The sequence below is a fragment of the Haliaeetus albicilla genome, chromosome 11 (assembly GCF_947461875.1).
Source record: "Haliaeetus albicilla chromosome 11, bHalAlb1.1, whole genome shotgun sequence".
NCBI lineage: Eukaryota > Metazoa > Chordata > Aves > Accipitriformes > Accipitridae > Haliaeetus > Haliaeetus albicilla.
Genome location: NC_091493.1, coordinates 43,466,176 through 43,485,233, shown reverse-complemented (window position 1 = coordinate 43,485,233; position 19,058 = coordinate 43,466,176). Strand labels below are relative to the sequence as shown.

The 19,058-nt window shown below is 45.1% G+C and overlaps 1 protein-coding gene across 13 annotated transcripts in view; it reads right to left on the bottom strand.

Moving 5' to 3' along the window:
* BRD4 (bromodomain containing 4) overlaps positions 1–19,058 on the bottom strand; it is a 74,301-nt gene that overhangs the window by 10,248 nt on the left and 44,995 nt on the right. For 12 of the 13 annotated variants that reach the window (XM_069797575.1, XM_069797571.1, XM_069797579.1 and 9 more), the window contains 5 exons: positions 17,689–17,817; positions 12,801–13,010; positions 11,896–12,095; positions 10,057–10,358; positions 8,182–8,292 (listed from right to left, as the gene is read on the bottom strand). In XM_069797575.1, the coding sequence (XP_069653676.1) occupies positions 8,182–8,292; positions 10,057–10,358; positions 11,896–12,095; positions 12,801–13,010; positions 17,689–17,817 (952 nt within the window). The remainder of the gene's footprint in view (positions 1–8,181; positions 8,293–10,056; positions 10,359–11,895; positions 12,096–12,800; positions 13,011–17,688; positions 17,818–19,058) is intronic. The other variant, XM_069797570.1, reaches the window with a different exon arrangement.

Below are 19,058 nucleotides of genomic sequence, written 5' to 3'. Positions count from 1 at the left end.
ATTCATCTCTCAAATGGGATTTTCCCCTTAAATCCATCTAGAAATGAATTTTTTTAAAGTTCGCTTCTTCTTCATCTCTGTTTTTTTTAATTATAAGGCAGCACCAGTGACCGGTATCAGCACCGGAGCGTGCCCAGCTGCCTGGTGATGGGCTGCACCGGTCCAGTGGCACCCTTTTGCAGATTTTAAGGATGAAGCAGATAAAAAAGTAGGTTGTTTTTTTTTTTTTTTTAAAAAAACAACCAAAATTGGTTGGGAAGGGGAAGAGGTAAAATCTCAGCACTGGGCACTGCAAAACTACTCAGCTCCTATTAATCTGCCTGCAAATGTTTGGTTTTAAATATAAGCAGTATTTGGTTTCAAGGTAGAAAAGGCTTTTTGAGCCCGTGGTTGATGATTCCTGATGTTACAGCCCAGATCTGGCGGATCCGCGGATAATGGAAGAGCAGGATTAAAATGGCACCGGGGAGCCAGGGTGCTGGGAAGAGGAGAGGTGGGATTCCTTGGAGCATCATGATGCCGGGGTTGGGTGGTCACAGATTTGGATAGGCATCCATGGCTCAAGATGGGTGTCCATGGCTCTGAACGGGCATCCATGGATCCAAATGGACATCCGTGGCTCTGGATGGACATCCGCAGCTCTGGATGGGCATCCATGGATCCCGATGGATGCCAGGAGCAGACCCACCTTCCAGAAGACCAAGACCTGATGTCTTCTTTCATCAAGAGGGAAAGTGCTTTGGAGGACTTCACTGCTCATCCCACCGATGCCAGAGAAGAAGCAAGGACAGGAAGTGGAGACAAGTTTCTCCGGCAGATGCTCCCTACGGATAAAACATGTCCAGGCGCAGCTCTTGGGGAGTGGAAGCGACTTCATGGAGCCCCCCAGTTTCTGCCTCGTCCTATTTAATCAGGATAAAAGCACTCAGGGGATGGTAAAGAAAACCCAAATTCGGGAGAAACGTGCAGAGCGGAGGTGTCAGGTTGGAACAGAGGAGAAAAGCTGTGGACTAAGCCAGGATCAGGAGGGATTAAGCATCAGTTCCCCAAAAAAGCCCTGTGATAGGGTGGTCTCTTGGCTGAGCACATCCCTGCTCCAATTTTGGGTGGGAAGAGGAGCCGCTACGGTTTGACCGTGAGCATCAGCTGCTCCAAAAGCCACTTCTCCTGTGTTGCTCCTTCTGGGAAGATGGTTGCTCTCTTCTCCAACCATTTTCTGATGTGCCATGACCTAGCGGTTCTCCCAGGGGAGCTTTTTCAGGGTAGGCTTTGCCATCATTCCTGGTACAAGCTTAATATCGCCACAACGAACCCAGGCAAGACCTTGGAGCAGGATGGGTGAATCCTGCCACTTGAATCACCCAATCAACCAAAACTGTGGCTGAAAGCAGCCGCTGGTGAACGGATGCCTTGGGAGACCCTCCATGAAGATGAAGCCAACGGAGACCATGAGTGGCAAAGCCGTGACAGTCCCGGGGGATCACCCGGCAGCATCGGTGATTTCAGAGATGCAATGAGCTTGGCTAACCCAACTGAAGGATGAACCTTCTTCACCGCTGAAGACAGCTGTTGGGTTACAGTCAGTATTGTGTGGTTTGGCATCTCCCCAGGGAGCAAGAGCAGCGAGAAGAAGCCCTGTCCCATCTCTGACCCCGACGGTGTTTCACACTTGCCAGAGATGTCTTCACCAAGAAGACGAAGCCAATGGAGACCATGAGTGGCAAAGCCACGATGGTCCAAGGGGGATCACCCGGTGGCATTGGTGACTTCGGAGATGCCAACCCCACCAAAAGATAAAGCTTCTTCACCGTTGAAGATGGTTGTTGGGTTACAGTTGGTGTTGTGTGGTTCAACATCTCTACCAGCATCTCCCTAGGGAGCAAGAGCACTGAGAAGAAGCCCCATCCCATCTCTGACCCCGATGCTGTTTCACGCTGGCTGGTTAAAACTCATCTGCGGAGCTAAAAATCACCAGGATTAAAGAAAAAGGTAATTTCCATGATGTCATTTCAAGATGTTTGAAGAGCAGAAAGCTTAAATCAGTGCATGAGGCTCCGCTCCTGCCAGCGTGTCGGCAGCCACATGTATATATTTTATTTTTCCCTAAATCCTCATCTTTTACTCCCACCCAGTTTACCCAAAATAGCAAAACACTGACATACGGTTCACTATCATTATAATTTCCACAATTATTAGTTAAAATTCCATGATTATACAAAGAAAGTGCATTTTCCGTAGCAAGCCACTTTATTGATTTTATTATTTAAAATAAAATATCAAAGCTATACAATTTTTCTCCTTTTCTTGGGGGGAAAGAAGCTGGTGGTTACATGGCTGTGAAATCCCGAAGCATGCGGAGAGAATATAAAAATAAACAGATTTATATAAAGTATTTGTAGCAGATCAAGGTTAAGTGGAAAAAAAAATCTAAATAAAGCGGTTATGGAAACAGTTTGTTTGTAGTTAAATTCATCCCGATTTCCCAAGTCTGGTGCATTCAGGAAAAAAAATAGATCTAGAATTACAAGTTTGCTAAATACATGCAGTTATACATTCCAATAAAATCATGATCCCACGTTAATTCCCCTTGTGTCTCCTGGGAAAATAACAAACTTATTTGGGGAAAATACTATAAATGCCTAAAGTGACTTGAGTTTAAAAAAAAAACAACAAACACTCAAAAAGCAAATTTTCACTATAATATTGGTTATAATCTTTTTGATGTAAATGGGAATCTCTATTAGGTTTTAGGACAGCAGGGCCACAATAGGGCTTCCTGGATTTGGCGGTGGATTTTTTTTTTAGTGGAAAATACTCATTTTAACTAATTCTGCTCTTGGAGATCACAGCTGTGGCTTCACCCACTCTGTGGACCCTGCGAAGCCCCACAAGATTTGGCACATATGTGACTGTGGTGCTGGTGGAAGAACAACCGGGTTGGCTGTTATTCTCCAAATCCCATTAAATACACCAAAATTTGCCTAATTTGACCCAAAAGCCGCTTGAGAGGGTGCTGGATACTGCCCCCAAGGAGGGGATGCTCAACCCGGAGCTGGTGCAGCAACTCCACCGCAGCAAAGATGCGTTGCCACTGGCAAACCGGGACCCGGCAGCGTCACCGCGGGATGCTGTACGGCACTTGGGAGTATTTTCAGTGAGACCCGTCCTTGAGCAAAGTGATCGGGAAGCGTTTCTAGGGTAAAACTGAAGGGATTTGGGTTTTTCTCGGCACTGTTATTGGCACAGAGGTGCTGCCTGTAGGCAGGGCTGCCACGTGATACCTCGCTGCCTGTTGCCTGACTCCCTGCCTGCACGCCGCCCATCTGCCGATGATGCTCTGAGTTTCTTTTAAGTCAAGATTAACCAACACGGCTGTGGTTCCTGCCTGTACCCACCCTGTGGCACCTTGCTGTGGGCAAACATGACTAAACCGAGCCTAACAGATCCCTGTCCTCTCCCGCTGAGCGTAACAGGTGGCGATGAGCTGGGGGAAGACTCGTGTGAGGTCAAGGAGGGACTCTAAGTCCTTCCTATTGTACACTGCGGCCGAGAAACCGAGCCTGGGAACGGGGCAAAAAGAAGCAAATTATTTCCAAAGGCACAAATCTACTTGAAAAAATAAATGGTTGGGTTAAATCAATCCATCTCTCTCTTAAACTTGAAGGGAAAAGGATGGAGGATGAAAACTCACCAGAATAAACCAGCGCAGGGAGGACGTGGGGTGTAGCTCGGTGGCTGGGACTGAGCTTCACCAGCACCCACAGTTATGGGAACCTGCAGGTTAAACCTGGGTGCCTGTGATTTAAACCTAGGTATCCAGGATTTAAACCCAGGTACCTGCGGATTAAATCTTTAAATTAAACCCAGGCGCCTGCAAATTGGGTAACTTTGAATTAATCCAGGTAACTCTGAATTAAACCTGGGTGCCTGTGGATTAAGCCCCGATACTTTTGAATTAAAACCAAGTACTTGTGAATTAAACCCAGGCACTTGAGATTTAAACCTGGGTACATGCAAATTCTGGGTACTCGCGAATTAAAACTCGGGTACCTGCAAATTAAACTTCAGTACTTTTGAATTAAACCCAGGTACCTCTGAATTTAACCAGGGTACCTCTGAATTACAACGTGGGCAGCTCTGAATTAAAACATGGGTACCTGCAATTTAAACTCAGGTGCCTCCAAATCAAACCCAGGTACTTTTGAATTAAAATCAGGTATCCGCTAATTAAATCCAAGTACTTGTGATTTAAACCCGGATACCTCTGAATTAAACTTGAGGGATCTTCAACTCTTGAGACGCCATGACATCCCAGCCCGCTATTAACCCAGCCTTATGCTAACGCCTCTCCTCCTAAAGACAGGACTGATAACTCCTTAGCAGAAGCACTTAAAAGATTTGCTGAGAGCAGCCCTGCAACCCCATAAACGAGTTCTCCTACATTGCTGAGCCAGCTCTAGCCCCGACTTTTAATCCTTCATAAAAAAAACCAACCATGTAACTGCACTGCTGCAGCCTTGAGCAAGCTGCAAAGCCTTTTCCTTTACACAACTGCATAAAACACAAGGATAAATGCAATTTTCCTTTGGGAAATTTCAGAAGAAAAGCAAAATTAGCAACCACAAACTAACTGAGGCTCAGATTTAATTGCCAAAGTTTTAATTGCTACTATTAATTATTGCAGCTGCGGGACTTCTCCACCCGACTGGTCTTTTGGGGGTCCTGGGAAGCATCTCCCAAAATATTTGGGGGATAAAACAACCCAGCTCAGCTGAGCTGTGACGATGAACAGGCAGAGCCCATCTGGTTTGCTGTTAAGTAACCCAAAATTTGGTGCCTACCAAAAATAAGCCAGGTTTTAAGTTGCCCGAGCCCCAGGACGGCGGCACTTGCTGAACCTCAGTGAAATCATGGTCCAGCTCAAGTGCCGAAGCTTGAAGCCTGGAGAGGCAGCTCAGAGAGCTCATTCCTGGCCGCCTGCAAGCAAAAAATCCTACCTAGATGCTTCCAGGATGGAGTTTGGGGTCATTTGCATCCACTAACTGCTAATTACAACAAGTTAAACCGGAATAACCCTCTCGATCGGCACCTCTGGTTTCTCAGAGCTTAAGGCAAAGGCTCAGCCCCATCTCCTATGCTACAAAACCGGTATTATTATTCTTCTTCCTCCCTTTGAAGCCTCCCATTTTCAGAGTTTCAGCAGATTTTTGGTAAAACACTCCCGATTTAATAAAATAACATTTAATTGCCAGCTACAAGGAGGGATGGAGACGTCGCATATAAAATAAAAATAATTTAGATTTTAAGTTGTGGATTGCAAAAAGGCAAGGGGCAGCCTGTGGGAGCCACTGCCGAGCAGCAAACCTGCACTTTAAAGAGAATAAAATGGAGCTGCAATTAATTGCAATTAATTCTAGCTTACAATTTCATCGCATCTGCGTTTGCTTATATCCATTAGCACTGACTGCCTCTTTTTTTTACAATAAACCCAAGCAAATGCAAAAATCAAGGTAAAAAAATCCATGTTACCGACTTTTGCCACTGGTTTTAAAATCACAAATATCTACTGCACAAATTAATCCCACTGTACAGCGGCTCGGAGGGCAAATAAAAACTTCATTAACAAAAAATAAATTGTTAAGATGCCAAATCTTGCTAAAAATTGCAGGGCAAATTTTGAAGCTTACCGGCAAATTTTAGATCTAATTCTCTGCTTAAGCCAATGCAGGTGTTGGCACAATTATCCTCCCAGAAAAAAATAAATATGTGAGTATTTTACAACAGCAAAACTAACCTTCCCGTCCCACTCGGAGTCATTAAAATAACACCATCATAAACTAACAGGACAACATATGGTCAAAAATATGTCTTAAAATGTCTTAAAACATCTTAAAAGGTCTTAAAACATCTTAAGACATCTTAAAACCTCTTAAAATGTCTTAAAAGACAACTTGCAAGTGATTCAACAGTAACGTGGCAAATACCAGGATGGACAAGATCTACCGGATACTGGGCAAATCCCTGTGGTCAAGGGTTTTCATCATGTATTTTATCAGAAAGGGGAGGAAAAAATGGTTTAGGAGAGAGAAAACCCATCGGCATTGGAAATTAACTGAACAAATAAGATTAATTCTCTTAATTAACCTCCTACCCAAAGCGTTATGGCTTGGATTTGCCCTCCAATGGTGATTAACTCTGGCGTAGATCGAGGGTATCTGTGCCAGAGCTGTGTTGGTTAAGATTTTCCAAGCACTGGAGTGGGAGCCCAACCTGGACACCATCGGTCTACGTTGGCCAAACAAATCCCAAATACTTGCAGCCAGGATGGCAAACACCGGAGACGTTGGATTTGGGGAAAAGCAGTCAAAAAGAGGACAAAAGCATTTAAAAACTCAAACGCAAAAGCAACCCGCGCTCCTCCACATCCACCAAGCCATTGTTTGGGGAGAAATGCTCAAAAAAGAGCATTTTCCGCTCTATTGGAAGCTGGCTTTGCCAGAGTGAGAGCAGCACAGAGGACATTTTGGCACCTCTCTAGGTTTTAATTAGCCCTGCTCATTGAAACAAGGAGGGTTTGGCACCGGCGCACCCCGAAAATTCCAACCTTACGTCTCACATCCCCACTGCCACGCTCCGGAGGGATCCGAGATCATCCCTATAAATCATCACCCGAAATACAACCTGGTCAAGAATCCTGCTATCTGGTTGAGGATCTATCATCAGCTTGGGGTGGGGGAGAGAATTTTAAATAAAACGCAGTTTTGGGATTTGTAGCACATGGGTTCAGTGGGAAAATTTTATCGCATGGGTTCCATTTGGAAATGGGATGCCGGGATTAAGGCTCTGGATCTGGGATGAGTTGATGTTGGCCAAGATTAACGTGACATGGTAAGGTGGGTCGTGATAAACTGGTCGCTCTGGTTTATTTTGGTTGATGTGATCGTAAGTTTGGCAGAAATAAAGATGAACTGGATAAAAACTTGTTTAAGAGCATAAACAGCCGGTTTTGCTTTCCCCCATCAAGCCAGGGCAGAATTTAGCAGCAAATAATTTGATTTTCTGATTGCCAAGAGTCAACCCTAAACACTCCATCAAAACCTCTTCTGGAAAAAAAAAAAAAAAAAACCAAACCAAGCCCAATTTTATTAAAAATACATTAAAGTAGGTAAATATGTTCAAAGATAACAGACTCCGGACTTCTGCCAGACAAACACATCCCTAAAAAGTGGAGAATCGCTGGGAAGCATTGCCAGCGCTGGCTCAAAGGCGAGTCCAATTGATCCTGATTTATTTTGGGGGGTTTATTTATTTTTTTTTTAATTTCTGTTCCTTTTTTCGGTGCTGTTTGCCCTATGCACCCAACCCCACTATGAAAATAAATCCAGATTATTTTCTGCCACGTGCATCTCCTGATTTCCCAACCCACTGGAGATGCAAAAGTCTTACCGTTGACTTAAGTGCTGGGGTAAGCCCAGCTTAACCTCCGGAGTCCAAGCTGAGTTAGCCAGCTAGGAGGAAAAAACAGCTTTAAGTGACGGCACAAGCTTTGCTTCCCTAAAACCAAGGAGGGAACACTAACGAGGAAAGTGTAATAATTAAGAAGAATGTGAGAACAGCTTCATTTAAGCCTGAATGATGGTGGTATGAAGGAAAAGCAAAGAGTTACACAGAGCAAACACCGCTCTGGTGATTTAAAATTTAATTTTAAATCCTTTTTTCTCAATATCTGCCCAATGCCATAAAATAAAAACGCTTTTACATGTAAAACCCCATTTCCTCCGTCCTTCTCCATCCTCTGTGGCGCGAGCAGTGCTGGCGACAACATTTAAAAACCTCTCCTTTGAGGGAAAAATACAGCTTTTTTCTAAAAATACAAATCTAGGTCATTAACCAGACAAAGAGCTACCTTGGCGCATGCTGCTTTTTTGGATCCCGCGCTCACGTCAAAGTTCAGCAAGGAAAAGCTTATGAAAAATTATTGTGTTGGGCCAGAGACAACATCACTACCGCCAAGTTGTCCGTGTCAAGCCCAAAAACGAGCAACATGCGGCTGGGTATATTTGTTTTTTCATTATAAAGACAAAAAATAAAATAATTAAAAGACCGAGCCAGGAATGAAAACATATTTATTTATACAGAAACCAGGTCTAGGACTGAGTCGTTAAATAAGCTGCGTCTAACCTGTTTCTGAATCTTCGCTGTCGGAGGAGCTGGACTCGCTGGTGCTCTCAGACTCTGAGGAGGAGAACCCCTTCATTTTAGAGGAACCAGCAATTACATCCACTTTCTCCGCTGCAAGAAGACAACAGTACGACATCATTAAAGGCTAATTAACAACTCCGAGTCCTGCCTGCTGCTGCCTGCTCCTCCCATACTGACACCAGCAGCCACCCTGGGGGCCGTGCAAGACCTGGGGCATCTGGATATTCCTGCGGATGGGCTGAGCTGAGCTTTAATCCTGCACCTCTGCTTATTTCTATCGCTGATCTGCGCTAGCTGGGACGCAGCGGGGTCTCTGAGGTCTTTGGGGTGATGATTTTTTATGGGGTGGAGTGCGATGGGGGTGTCCCCCTCCATCACCATCCAAAGCGGGATGGGGACGTACTGATGGGAGCCAGCTGAGATTTAAGCCCATCCCAGCAGACGTCCGGCCGCATGACACACGCTTGCTTGCTCGAGCGAGGTCATTCTTAATCCTCCTAAACCCCTCTAGGGTAGAGAAGTCTGGTTTTACCCAGCCGCTTTAGGCTGGCCTAAGACCAGGGTTTTTTTCTCCTCCACCCTGCCTGTGCCCAGCCACAAGCCAGTGCTTAATCTTGCGTGATATGGGGTTGAAAACTTGCTTTTTTTTTTAGCTGCCTCAACTTGTTGGTCTAAGGAGGTGGCAGGAGGCTGAGGCAATGGAAAAGTATAAAATTGCCTTTTTTTTTTAACAGCTTAAATGATAAGAAAAAGGTGGCTACTGCCTAGGAGTTGCTCAAGCTACCAGCGATGTTGAAGCCCTTTACTAAACCCCTAAACCAAAGGAAAAAAAAAAATTACATCTTTTGCTAGGGAATGGAAGGATAGAGAAAGCTTCTAGGATTTGGCCGAGTTTGTTTTTCACTTGGTTTTATCCCAGGAAGTAATCATTACCCCTTGGCCATGGGAAATCAAGAGATTCCCTTTAAATTCCCTTATTTCTCCCCCTGTCGCTGCCAGATCCCTTTTTGCTGTGGGCAATTTATGTAAAAAAGTATTTAGCTGGTCTTTGGCCATTAATAAAGATGTGTATTTATTATAGAAATATATATTTTAAAAATAAAAATGGGTATAAATATATATATACCTAAATGGAATTTATGGATATAACAAATAGATACGAAAATATATTTAAAATAGATTTAAAACAGATTAAAATAGATTTAAATGGATGAAAATATATTAAAGTGTATCAAAATATCCATTAAAAAATAAAAACCAGATCTATTAAAAAAGGGGAAAAACCCTCTTCAACCTCCAGAAGTGGAGGTGGGAGGCGCAGAGAATCCCTCAGCCCGAATCCTGCCAAGTTCCAGAGCAAACCCCCTGCATCTGACATCCGTCCAATACGCCAGCATCCCAAGGATGCCGAGGGGGGAGGAATTGGTTTTCCCCCACCTCGCCTCCGCTCCCTGCCCCAAAACAAATCTCTGCCACTCGTCAGAAAGATCGTTAACAGGTTTAAGAAAAATCGTTTGCGTCAGATTGAAATGAACCACTTGCAGCTCTTTGTAAAGATACAAATTGGAATTAAAATATGGACATTTTGGGGTTAATATAGGAATTGGCGGCCTCCTATCAGCACCACCAAATTCCAGCCCCGCGGCAGGATTTTATACATGTATTGATGCGTCATTAGAGAAATGGTCAATTAAATGAAATTAAAAAAATAAAATAAAATCCTCTTTTTCACTAGACTAGGTTATCGAGCACCTAAATACCTGCACCCATCTTTTTTCCTGCCTGCCTCTGTCTTGAGCCTGGGAAAGCATCGTTGGAATAAGGAAAAAACCTGGTTTTGAGGCTAAAAGGTACCTTGAGGTTTCCTCTTCTTCCGTAAACACGACGTTACGTATCTCTCCAGCTCCCGTAAAGTAGATGGTTTTAACGTCTCAAAGTCAATCTCAATCTCATCGGGATTGGAGTTTTTGAGCGAGGGTTCTCTCGACTGGATGATATGGACAACTCGGCCCAGTTTCTCACCGGGGAGTTTATTAATGTCCAGGCTCAGCTGCCTCTTCTCCTCATAGGACATGGGTTTACACTTCTCCTCCTCCTCAGACTCGTAGGCTGGAGGGGGCTTGCTGTTCTTCACCGTCACAGGCTCCTTCTTACTACTTAAGAACAATTATAAAATGTTATTATAGAACAGACCAAAAAGCAGCCGCCTGGGTCTAACCTCTTAAATTTAACCACTAAATCACTCTATTTTTAGTATTTTTACTTTCCACCCTGGAAACAAGCATCTTTTTCATTTACGGCTTGAGCTTGAAGCTCAACCACGAGGCTGGGATGCACAAGGCTGAGCTCAAGCTGCTGTTGGACAAGAAAGCTGAGCTCAAGCTGCCGTTAGACAAGAAAGTTGAGCTCAACCTGCTGTTAGACAAGAAAGCTGAGCTTAACTTGCTCTTGGACAAGACGACTGAGCTCAACCCGCCGTTAGACAAGAAGGCTGAGCTCAGCCTACTGTTACGACACCCAAGGCTGAGCTCAACTTGATGTTAGACACCCAAGGCTAAGCTCAACCTGCTGTTAGACAAGAAAGCTGAACTCAACCTGCTGTTAAGACACCCAAGGCTGAGCTACCCATCCCAGTGCTCGCTCTCCCAAAGAGATGAGCAGTTCCATGAGATAATTCAGAAAAGCAGGAGCAGCTCCGGAGGGGAATTCCTTACATCCTCACTTGGATGGACCAAGGCTCAACTGATGCTGCTCATTTCTCACCAGGAAAGGCAAGAGGTTGGGGTGTTTCAGAGCTTGACACCCCCCAGAGAAGTAAAACCCAGCATCCGTAAAAAACATATGTTCATAAGAAGGGGAAAGAAACAGCTATGGGGACTCCTAGACATCACCGTCAGGGTTATCCACACTTCAGGCACTTCAGAACTGATGGAGGTAGATTTGTAGACATTTATCCTACCATTCACAGCGGATGCAGTGCTAAGGCAGTTAATAAATGACATCTGGGTAGAAAATTACCCCAGAATTGGTAAAGGATGAGGTTAATGGTGTCACAGACGGTCCATTTCCCTAAAATAATCCGCTGCCGTGCCCACTGGGGTTTATCCAAAGTCTGAACACACTAAACGTTGTGGTGAAGCCTGGGGACAGAGACAAGCTCCAAGATCTTGCTCGTTATTTCCTTCTTTCTTAATTTCATCTCATTACATCTAAATATGCCAAACAACTCCCTTTTTGCCTCGGGTTAAATACCAAGATCCTGCCTCCCCTTTGAGCCAGCAGCTGACAAGCGGTAGAGACTTGGCTCTCAGCATCTTACCTCTTCATTTAAAACCTACAGCTTTCAAAAAAAAAAGGAGAGGGAGGAAAAATTAGAGGATTCAAAGATTTGAGATCCAACAGAGCGACTCCACATGATTTTTTTCTTTTTCCTCTCTGCCGTACTTGGCATGCTCACAGCAGCCATGCGGAAAAGCATCAGCCCCCAAAAATGAAGCTAAACTCATGGTTGGGACTTGACCTTGAGCAACGCCTCCGGAGGTGAGGGGCTTGCTGCGAGTCAGCCCTACCAAAGGTGCTACTCGTCAAGAATCCTGTGTATAATTAAGGTAATTAGCAAAGGGGAAATAAAAATATATAAGTGCTGCGCGGTAAAACAGAAGCATTAGGTGACGGAAGAGGGACAGGGCTGACCTGGAGGTACTGCTGTTGCTGTTGCTTTTCTTGGCCTTCTTGGGTGGCGGTTCCTTGGCTTTGCTTTTCTTGGTGTCTTCCAGCTCTTCCTTCTTTTTGTGCTTCTCTTTCTTCTTCTCCTTCTTGTCTTTCTCTTTTTTCTTTGGTTTGTTCTGCTGTGGCTGGGACAGGGCTGCAAGCTGTTCATGCACTGCTTTAAGCTGAGAGGCAGACACATACAAAGATCAAGATACTTTTGCCCAGCACCTCCTCCTTTTCCATATTAATTAGCTTTTTTCTCTACTGCCTAACGCTTTCTTATCTTTTAGTATTAATTAAGTCGCTTCTTCCAGCTTTTCATCACACTCTGATTTCTGTATATTGAGGTGTTGACCACTGCAAGAGGAAGGAGACAACCTCTTTATGGGTATTTCTCCCCACTAAGGCAGAAGAGGGCTGCTTGCTTCATCAGCACTAGTGATGCTTTAATTACCAGCGCTAACAATGCCACGAACAGGGAAGATGCGGGAGATAAAGCTACAGGTTGGAACACTGCTTGTTATCTCATGGGCTTCCCCCACGCTGGGTAAATACTTGCTCCAGCCCACGAGTTCAGGCAGCCCTGGGGTATCCTGCCTGCTCAAGAGCATCCTGCCTGCTCCGAAGACACCACCCGAGCGCAGGCAGCAAATTCCTGCCGTTGGGGACCATCCTGAGCATCCTAACAGCAACTGGAAGGACCATCCTGAAAAGCACCGATTCCTTCATTTATCACTTTAAAACTAACAATTTTGGAGCGCTTTGCAGCTGATGGCCACTACTGTACAACTAGAAAGTCCACGGCTTTAAGCAATGTCCCCGAGGCCCCCAAGTTCAAGAAGAAGGACACGTTGGACACCCCCAATCCATCACGATAGATGTGGTACCTGTTCCTGGAGCTCCGCTAACCGCTGAGCTCGCTCTTCCTCGGAATCATCCGATGAGCTGTCGCTGTCGGAGGAACTATCGCTGCTGCTATCGCTAGATGAAGGGGGAGCCACCTTGGTGGGAGGTGGCACCACCACGGGAGAAGAAGCTGGAATCACAGGTTCTTCTGGTTCATCCGGCATTTTGGCAAAGCGCATTTCGAACACATCCTGCAAATACAGGGAAAAATAACATAAGGTTTGGCAAAGCGGGACACTACAAGCGTGGTTGTGATCTCCAGGGTGTTCCCTACAGATTTGTGGTATCTACCCAAGCAATCAACACACCGTGTGTCGCAGAGAAGATAATCTTCTGAAAGCTCCAAGTCCACTTGGAATTTTGACCGTCTCCAAGATGGTTTGGGAGGAAAAAGTTTACCAGCAAGAAGGGCAAGACTAATTTAAAAACCCGCATCATCCAGGTTCTTGAGAACATCTACATCTTCTCCTGCAATGGATTCGCAGAGAGCTCAAGGCAGGAATTGCGGCCACAGCTCTGCAGCCGCAATCCCCTCTCCTCTTCAGCCTGCCTGGATTTTCCCAACCCACGTCCCGAGAAAACCACCTTGATTCAACCCAAACACTTGCGCAAAGATGCTTCCCATTATCCTCAAGAGCAATGGGTGCGAAGCCAGTTTAATTCCAGTTATCCCAATGATGTGAAAGTCCTTTTTTCTCCTAAAGCCCGATATGAAAATCCATTTTGATTTAAACCTAAGACAAGGCAGATAAGGTGGGACAGCCCAGTTGCATTTAAAGCCTGGTTGTATTTAAACCTGGTTGTATTTCTCAGTGCCTGCTGAATTTATTTGAAGGAAGGGTTTTGAACATGCTTTTTTAGTTTCCCTGAAGAGGAACGAGTGCCTCTTGCATCCAAAAAGAGATTTTTTTTTCCCCGAGGTGCCACCTTGTGAAGGGCAAAGCACTTGCAGACAAAAATGCCATTTTTTTGCACTTCCTACAAGACAAGGGAGACCTGAAACCTGGCTCAATTCACCCCTTTTTAGGTCTTTAGAAGTCAGGCACTTATTTCTGAGCTTAGCAACTCGCCCCAGGCTCCTTTTAGAGCCTGTAAGGAGAAGGGCAACTCCCACAAGATGACTCAGGCGATGGTGGGAAGGACAGCCTGAAGGTGGCACAAGTGTCAGCGTCCACCTCTTCAGTACCGAGTCATAAAAAAATAAAAGATAATTTCTCCTCCTGCCTGAAGGTTTGACTTTCAGTCTACAGTTACTATTTATTTTTCCTATTTTCCATGTCCTGGGCGTGCGGCTGAGACCACAAACCCACCAGACAAGGTCTGTGCCTTATTTCTAAAACTCTACAGACTGTAAACATTAACTGTGTGCATGTTCATATGGATTTATACAACTTATCCAAAATTCTTCAGCAAGTCAAACACCCCGTGATATCAAATCACACTGATTTAACTCATCGCTTGAGCATGGGAGCGGTATTCTCATGCATGAAGGCTTCCAGTTCTTCTAGCTCAGGCTCATCCTTGTGATTTTAAGGACCTGTTGGGCTCTCCCCTACCTCAGCATACATTATTTTTTCCACCCTCCTTCTTAAATGTGAGCAGGCGGAGTGCTGCTGGACTGCATTTCTCCATTCTCAGCCTCCTTGTGCCTTTATTCAGGGCTTTTTTTCAGCAGTGACAGCTTTTCCAGATGCTGTAGATGTTGCTTTGCTGCTTCCATCTGCTGGCAGAAATGCCACTGACTTCCATTTACGTGCTCAGGCTCAAATTTCAGGGGAAGGAGCAAAAAAACGCTGGAGGAAAATGAGAGATTTCCAAGCTCCTCCAGCAACGGCATCGCTTGTGGGATGATGGAGGCACACACATATATTTGTCACTGAATCACTGCACTTAATGGGTGTTTACAACCTAATTATTGTTTTCCATGAACCAGAAAGTCCAGTCCTTGATTATCACCAGCAGGCAATGCCACACCACTGCATACAATGAATTTTTAAATTCTCTAGGGTCAGAAATAAAACCTTCCTATTTTTTTATACCTATCTAGTCTTCTAATTAACAGGAAGGCTAATTTAAAGTTATTTTGTGTGAAGTTAAAAAGCAATCTATCAACTCTGAAGCATCTGGGTTATGAAAAACCAGCAGTGTCTGAAGGTTCCCTAGCAATGCACGCAGGAAAGCATGGAAGAGAAAACCCCATGAGTAGATAACAAGCTAATTAATGCCTTTTTAATCAAGGGATTCTTACTGCTACTGTTTTGTACATCACCAGTACCACTGACCCATCCTCGCTTGGACAAACATAATCATAAACCTCTTCTGTGAGCTGGTGTTAACCCTGAAAATCCAAGAAATCATTTACTGATGATGAAATGGTAACAAAAAGCAGAAAAACGAGTTATTTCAGCAGTTGATGTTTCCAGGACGGAGGGGTAACGCAGAAGGCAGCGACCGGGGTGGTCTATTAAGCAAGACGCCGTGTATATTGTTTATGGGAGCTCAAGTCCAAACTTGAATCCTCAGCCTTGTTTGCAAACCTCAGCAGCACTCCAGAAACCTCCTTTTAAAAATTTTATTTCTGAAATCAGTTTTCTGGGCACAGGAAAAGCAAATGGAGAGGCTCCACCTTGGTCTCAACCAGGTGGGGGGCGGGATCCAACTGGTATTTTGGTACCCACCTCCATCGCATCGCTGCTAAGGGGCTGCTCTGAAATTTAATGACCATTTTCTGGGGACTATTACATTCAAAAAGCACTTTTATATTACGTCAGAAATAAAGTTTCCCGAGTGGTTGCTCTGTGCAGGGACGTGTTCCCGAGCTTGTCCATGGGACTGATGCGGGTGAAATCCTGATTTTATACAGCCCTTGGTCCAGACGGCGTCACCTGGCAATGCTGGTCGCTGAGGATTTTCCCCCATAAAAAGGGGTGAAAGAAAAGAAAAAATCACAAGTTTCCATGAAACTCTTCAGTGCTCAGCAGCCTGCAACAAGAGTGACCAGAATTTCAGATTGGATATCACCCTTTCATTCTGGTGTTGGCTGGAAAATGCTCCAAGACATCAGTTAAAGAGGCTGCGAAGTTCTTCATTAGACCAAAACAAGAAAAGCAGCCAGAGGGTGAGCATCGTGTTTTCCAGGCATCTGATTACCACGAAATCCAGAAAAAGACATAAGATGATGAATTCTACTGAATTCATGCTAAAAGCAAGCTGAAACACACATTTACTCAGCATGTACTCATCTCAAATTAAACCGGCCCAAACCTGAGCTGTATTTTTCCAAAAGCATCACAAAAAAAATAAATGTGTCTAAAAACTGAGAACACACATGCTGGCTTTGCTGCCGCTTCGTTTTCTTGACCCTTTTGTCGCAGCTTCACATCTGGATCGAAGCAAAACAGCCAGCAGCTTTTTCACGAGCCGATACTTTCATCGAGTGAATTTCCTTCAACGTTAGCGGAGGGGGAAGCTGCATCACATGGAGGTTTTTACATGAGGTTTCCAGTTAGGAAAACCCAGCAAAGCTATTAATATCCAGTTTCACCTTTTTTGGGGGTTGTATCTCGAATCAAACATCCTGCAACCTAATAGTTTTCCCCCCAATTTAATAGCTTTTCCCCCAACCTAGTAGTTTTTCCCAATCTCTCCAGTGCTTTCTGGTGTAACTCAGATCCCTTCTCGACCTGTTTTCTGAAGGTTAAAGCAAACCACGCTGCTTTTCTTCTCCTTTCACACAGTGAGAGCTCCACCGCTGCGTCATTCCACACCGCTGGAGTTGCACTTTTCTATGCTAATAAAACCTCTTCCCTTACGGATTTGGTTCCCGTGTCCTCACACACGTCTCGCGTCCTGCCAAGCCCAACCTGCATCCACTCTTTGCCATGGTCGAGGCATCTTTCCAGTGTCCAGCACGCAGCTCCACATGTTATTTTGGAATTTCACAGAAACTCCCGGCCGCTCCGTTGGTATCAAATGTGACACATTGAAGTTATTAAGGAGGGACCGAATGATGTACAGCAGGAGACCTTATTTCTTTAGAAGACAACAACTGTGCCCACGATCCTCCCAAGGCAAAAAAAAAAGGAGAAATCAGCATTTAAGGGAACGAACTGCCTGAAATCACAGATATGGGGGATGCCTGAATGTTTTTAATGATAGGTGTTGAAATGCTTGGGTCAAAAAATCCAATGTAGGAGCTCTTTGTCCCCTTGCAGTGGTCCTCTGCGGCTGCTGCAACCTTCTTCAGCACCGAAAGGAACTTGGTCTTTTCCAGATCTGCTCGGAGCAAAGTGCTTTTCCCTGCTTCAGCCAGGCGACCCCATGTAGCAGCTCTGATTCACCAAGAAACGAGGGAATCAAGACAACTTTTTGGAGTATCAGAGTGCATGCATTAAGCTAAGCACTTCACTCGAGACTTGGAGCTTCTTTAGTAGCTAATTCGTTCATTACAAACCTTTCAGAACGAGTGGAGAGCAGAAAACTTCACCGTAAGAATGAAGGAAGAGGTAACTAAAGCAGCACAACACAGCAGGTACTGTCACTTATTTTCCCTCCAAGTGTTTTGAGAAGTAAAGTGACATTTTGGAGCCACACTTTTCCTTCCTACTCTTGTATCAAAAAGCTAAGAGGACACAAAGAAGATGCTATTAAACAAAATAAGAGTTTAAAGGAGCAAATTGGGCTGAGTCAGCCCGCTCCTTGTATCACTTGCGCAGCAAAAAGTATAATTTTTTTAACCATTATCCACCACGCTGGCATTTTTTTAATGTCATTTCAAGACTACGTGGCCCTTCACGGTGGAAAATAAATCAAGAGAGATGCCGGTGTTCATCAGAAACCGAAGCAGGCTGCAACAACGCACATCCTTACCTGCAGCTTCCGTGCCATGGCCACCACCTCGTGATCAGCGGGGTTGTATTTATAGCAATTGGAGAACATCAATCGTACGTCCGCCGCAAATTCCTGAGCATCTCGGTATTCCCGGTTCTCCAGTTTAGACTAGAAAGGAGAGGAGAGGAAAAAAACCCAACAAAAGTCACTATTAACAGTGCAAATACATCAAATCGATTGATTCATTAAGTACAGCTCTGTGGCACCCACAGATTTTGCACACCCATTTTCCTCCTACACTGGAATGACTAATTGTGGTCAAAAGAACGACTAATTTTGGTCAAACGAAGGATTGTGGATGGTTTATAAAAAAATAAGAGCTGACTACGGGCATCCTCAATGATGTTCAAAAGAGGATTACCTACTTTCTAAGCCACCTTCTCACTGTCTGTGTGGTTGATAGCAGCTAGGCGTTTTGGATGAAGAACAGAACGGGGATGCTTCAACACCGATGAAGAGCAGTGTTGAAGGCCAGGAGTACGAACCCTGGCTCTACCTGACTTAACCAAGAAGGGCTAAACCTCCATGACTGTGTGTTGGCAGAAGAATACGGTGAGCTTTGCTCAGATCGTTCCCCTAGAAGGAAGATCTCAAGAGTTGCCTTAACGGTGTAGCCTGGTTGGAGGGACAGAGGACACCAGGATGGTCCTTCACCCAACGATGGAAGAAGATGACAGGCTTTGTTGATGCAGGGGCCAGGTTTTAGCCATCCTGCCTGCTTTCAACCATCCACCCTTCCTCCAGGAACCAAGCTGGTGTCTCTAGAGCTTGGAGCTCCACCCTAGGAAAGCACAGACCTGCTCTACGGCTACCTGCTCCTGTCCCAAGCCTATGTGCAGCTGGGAGGACTGATACGGGTGGAGACAGCCTTGAGATGACCCCTCATCCTTCCAAATGCCGCGTCCAGCTGTGGCAACGCCAGCTGAGCCAAGAGAAGTTTCATGCCTCCTTCTCCCTCCCTGGGAAAGCGGGGTTGAGTTGGACAACTGGAAGACGGAGAACATTCAACAGCTGTCCTGGCAACTTCCGCCAAGGGTGACCTCAGACTCACAGCCCTGCCAGACAGTTGGGCAGCAAGATGTACAGGCAGCAACGGATGTGCAAGACCTAACGCTCGCCACCGGCCAGTCCGGAGGAGAAAGCCAAGAATTTAATTTGGCATCCTCAAGGTTTGGCCGACCAAGATCCTACAGGTCTGAAACGCCATGACAAAGGAAGAGCCATGATCCTCGCTGGCTTCGGCCCTGGTGTAACCTTGGCAAGGAGTGAGCTGTGGGAAGGAAAAACTCACTCCTTTGGTTTTAAAACACAGGCCCAAACTGGGCAAAGCAGGAGTCAGAGCTAAACTT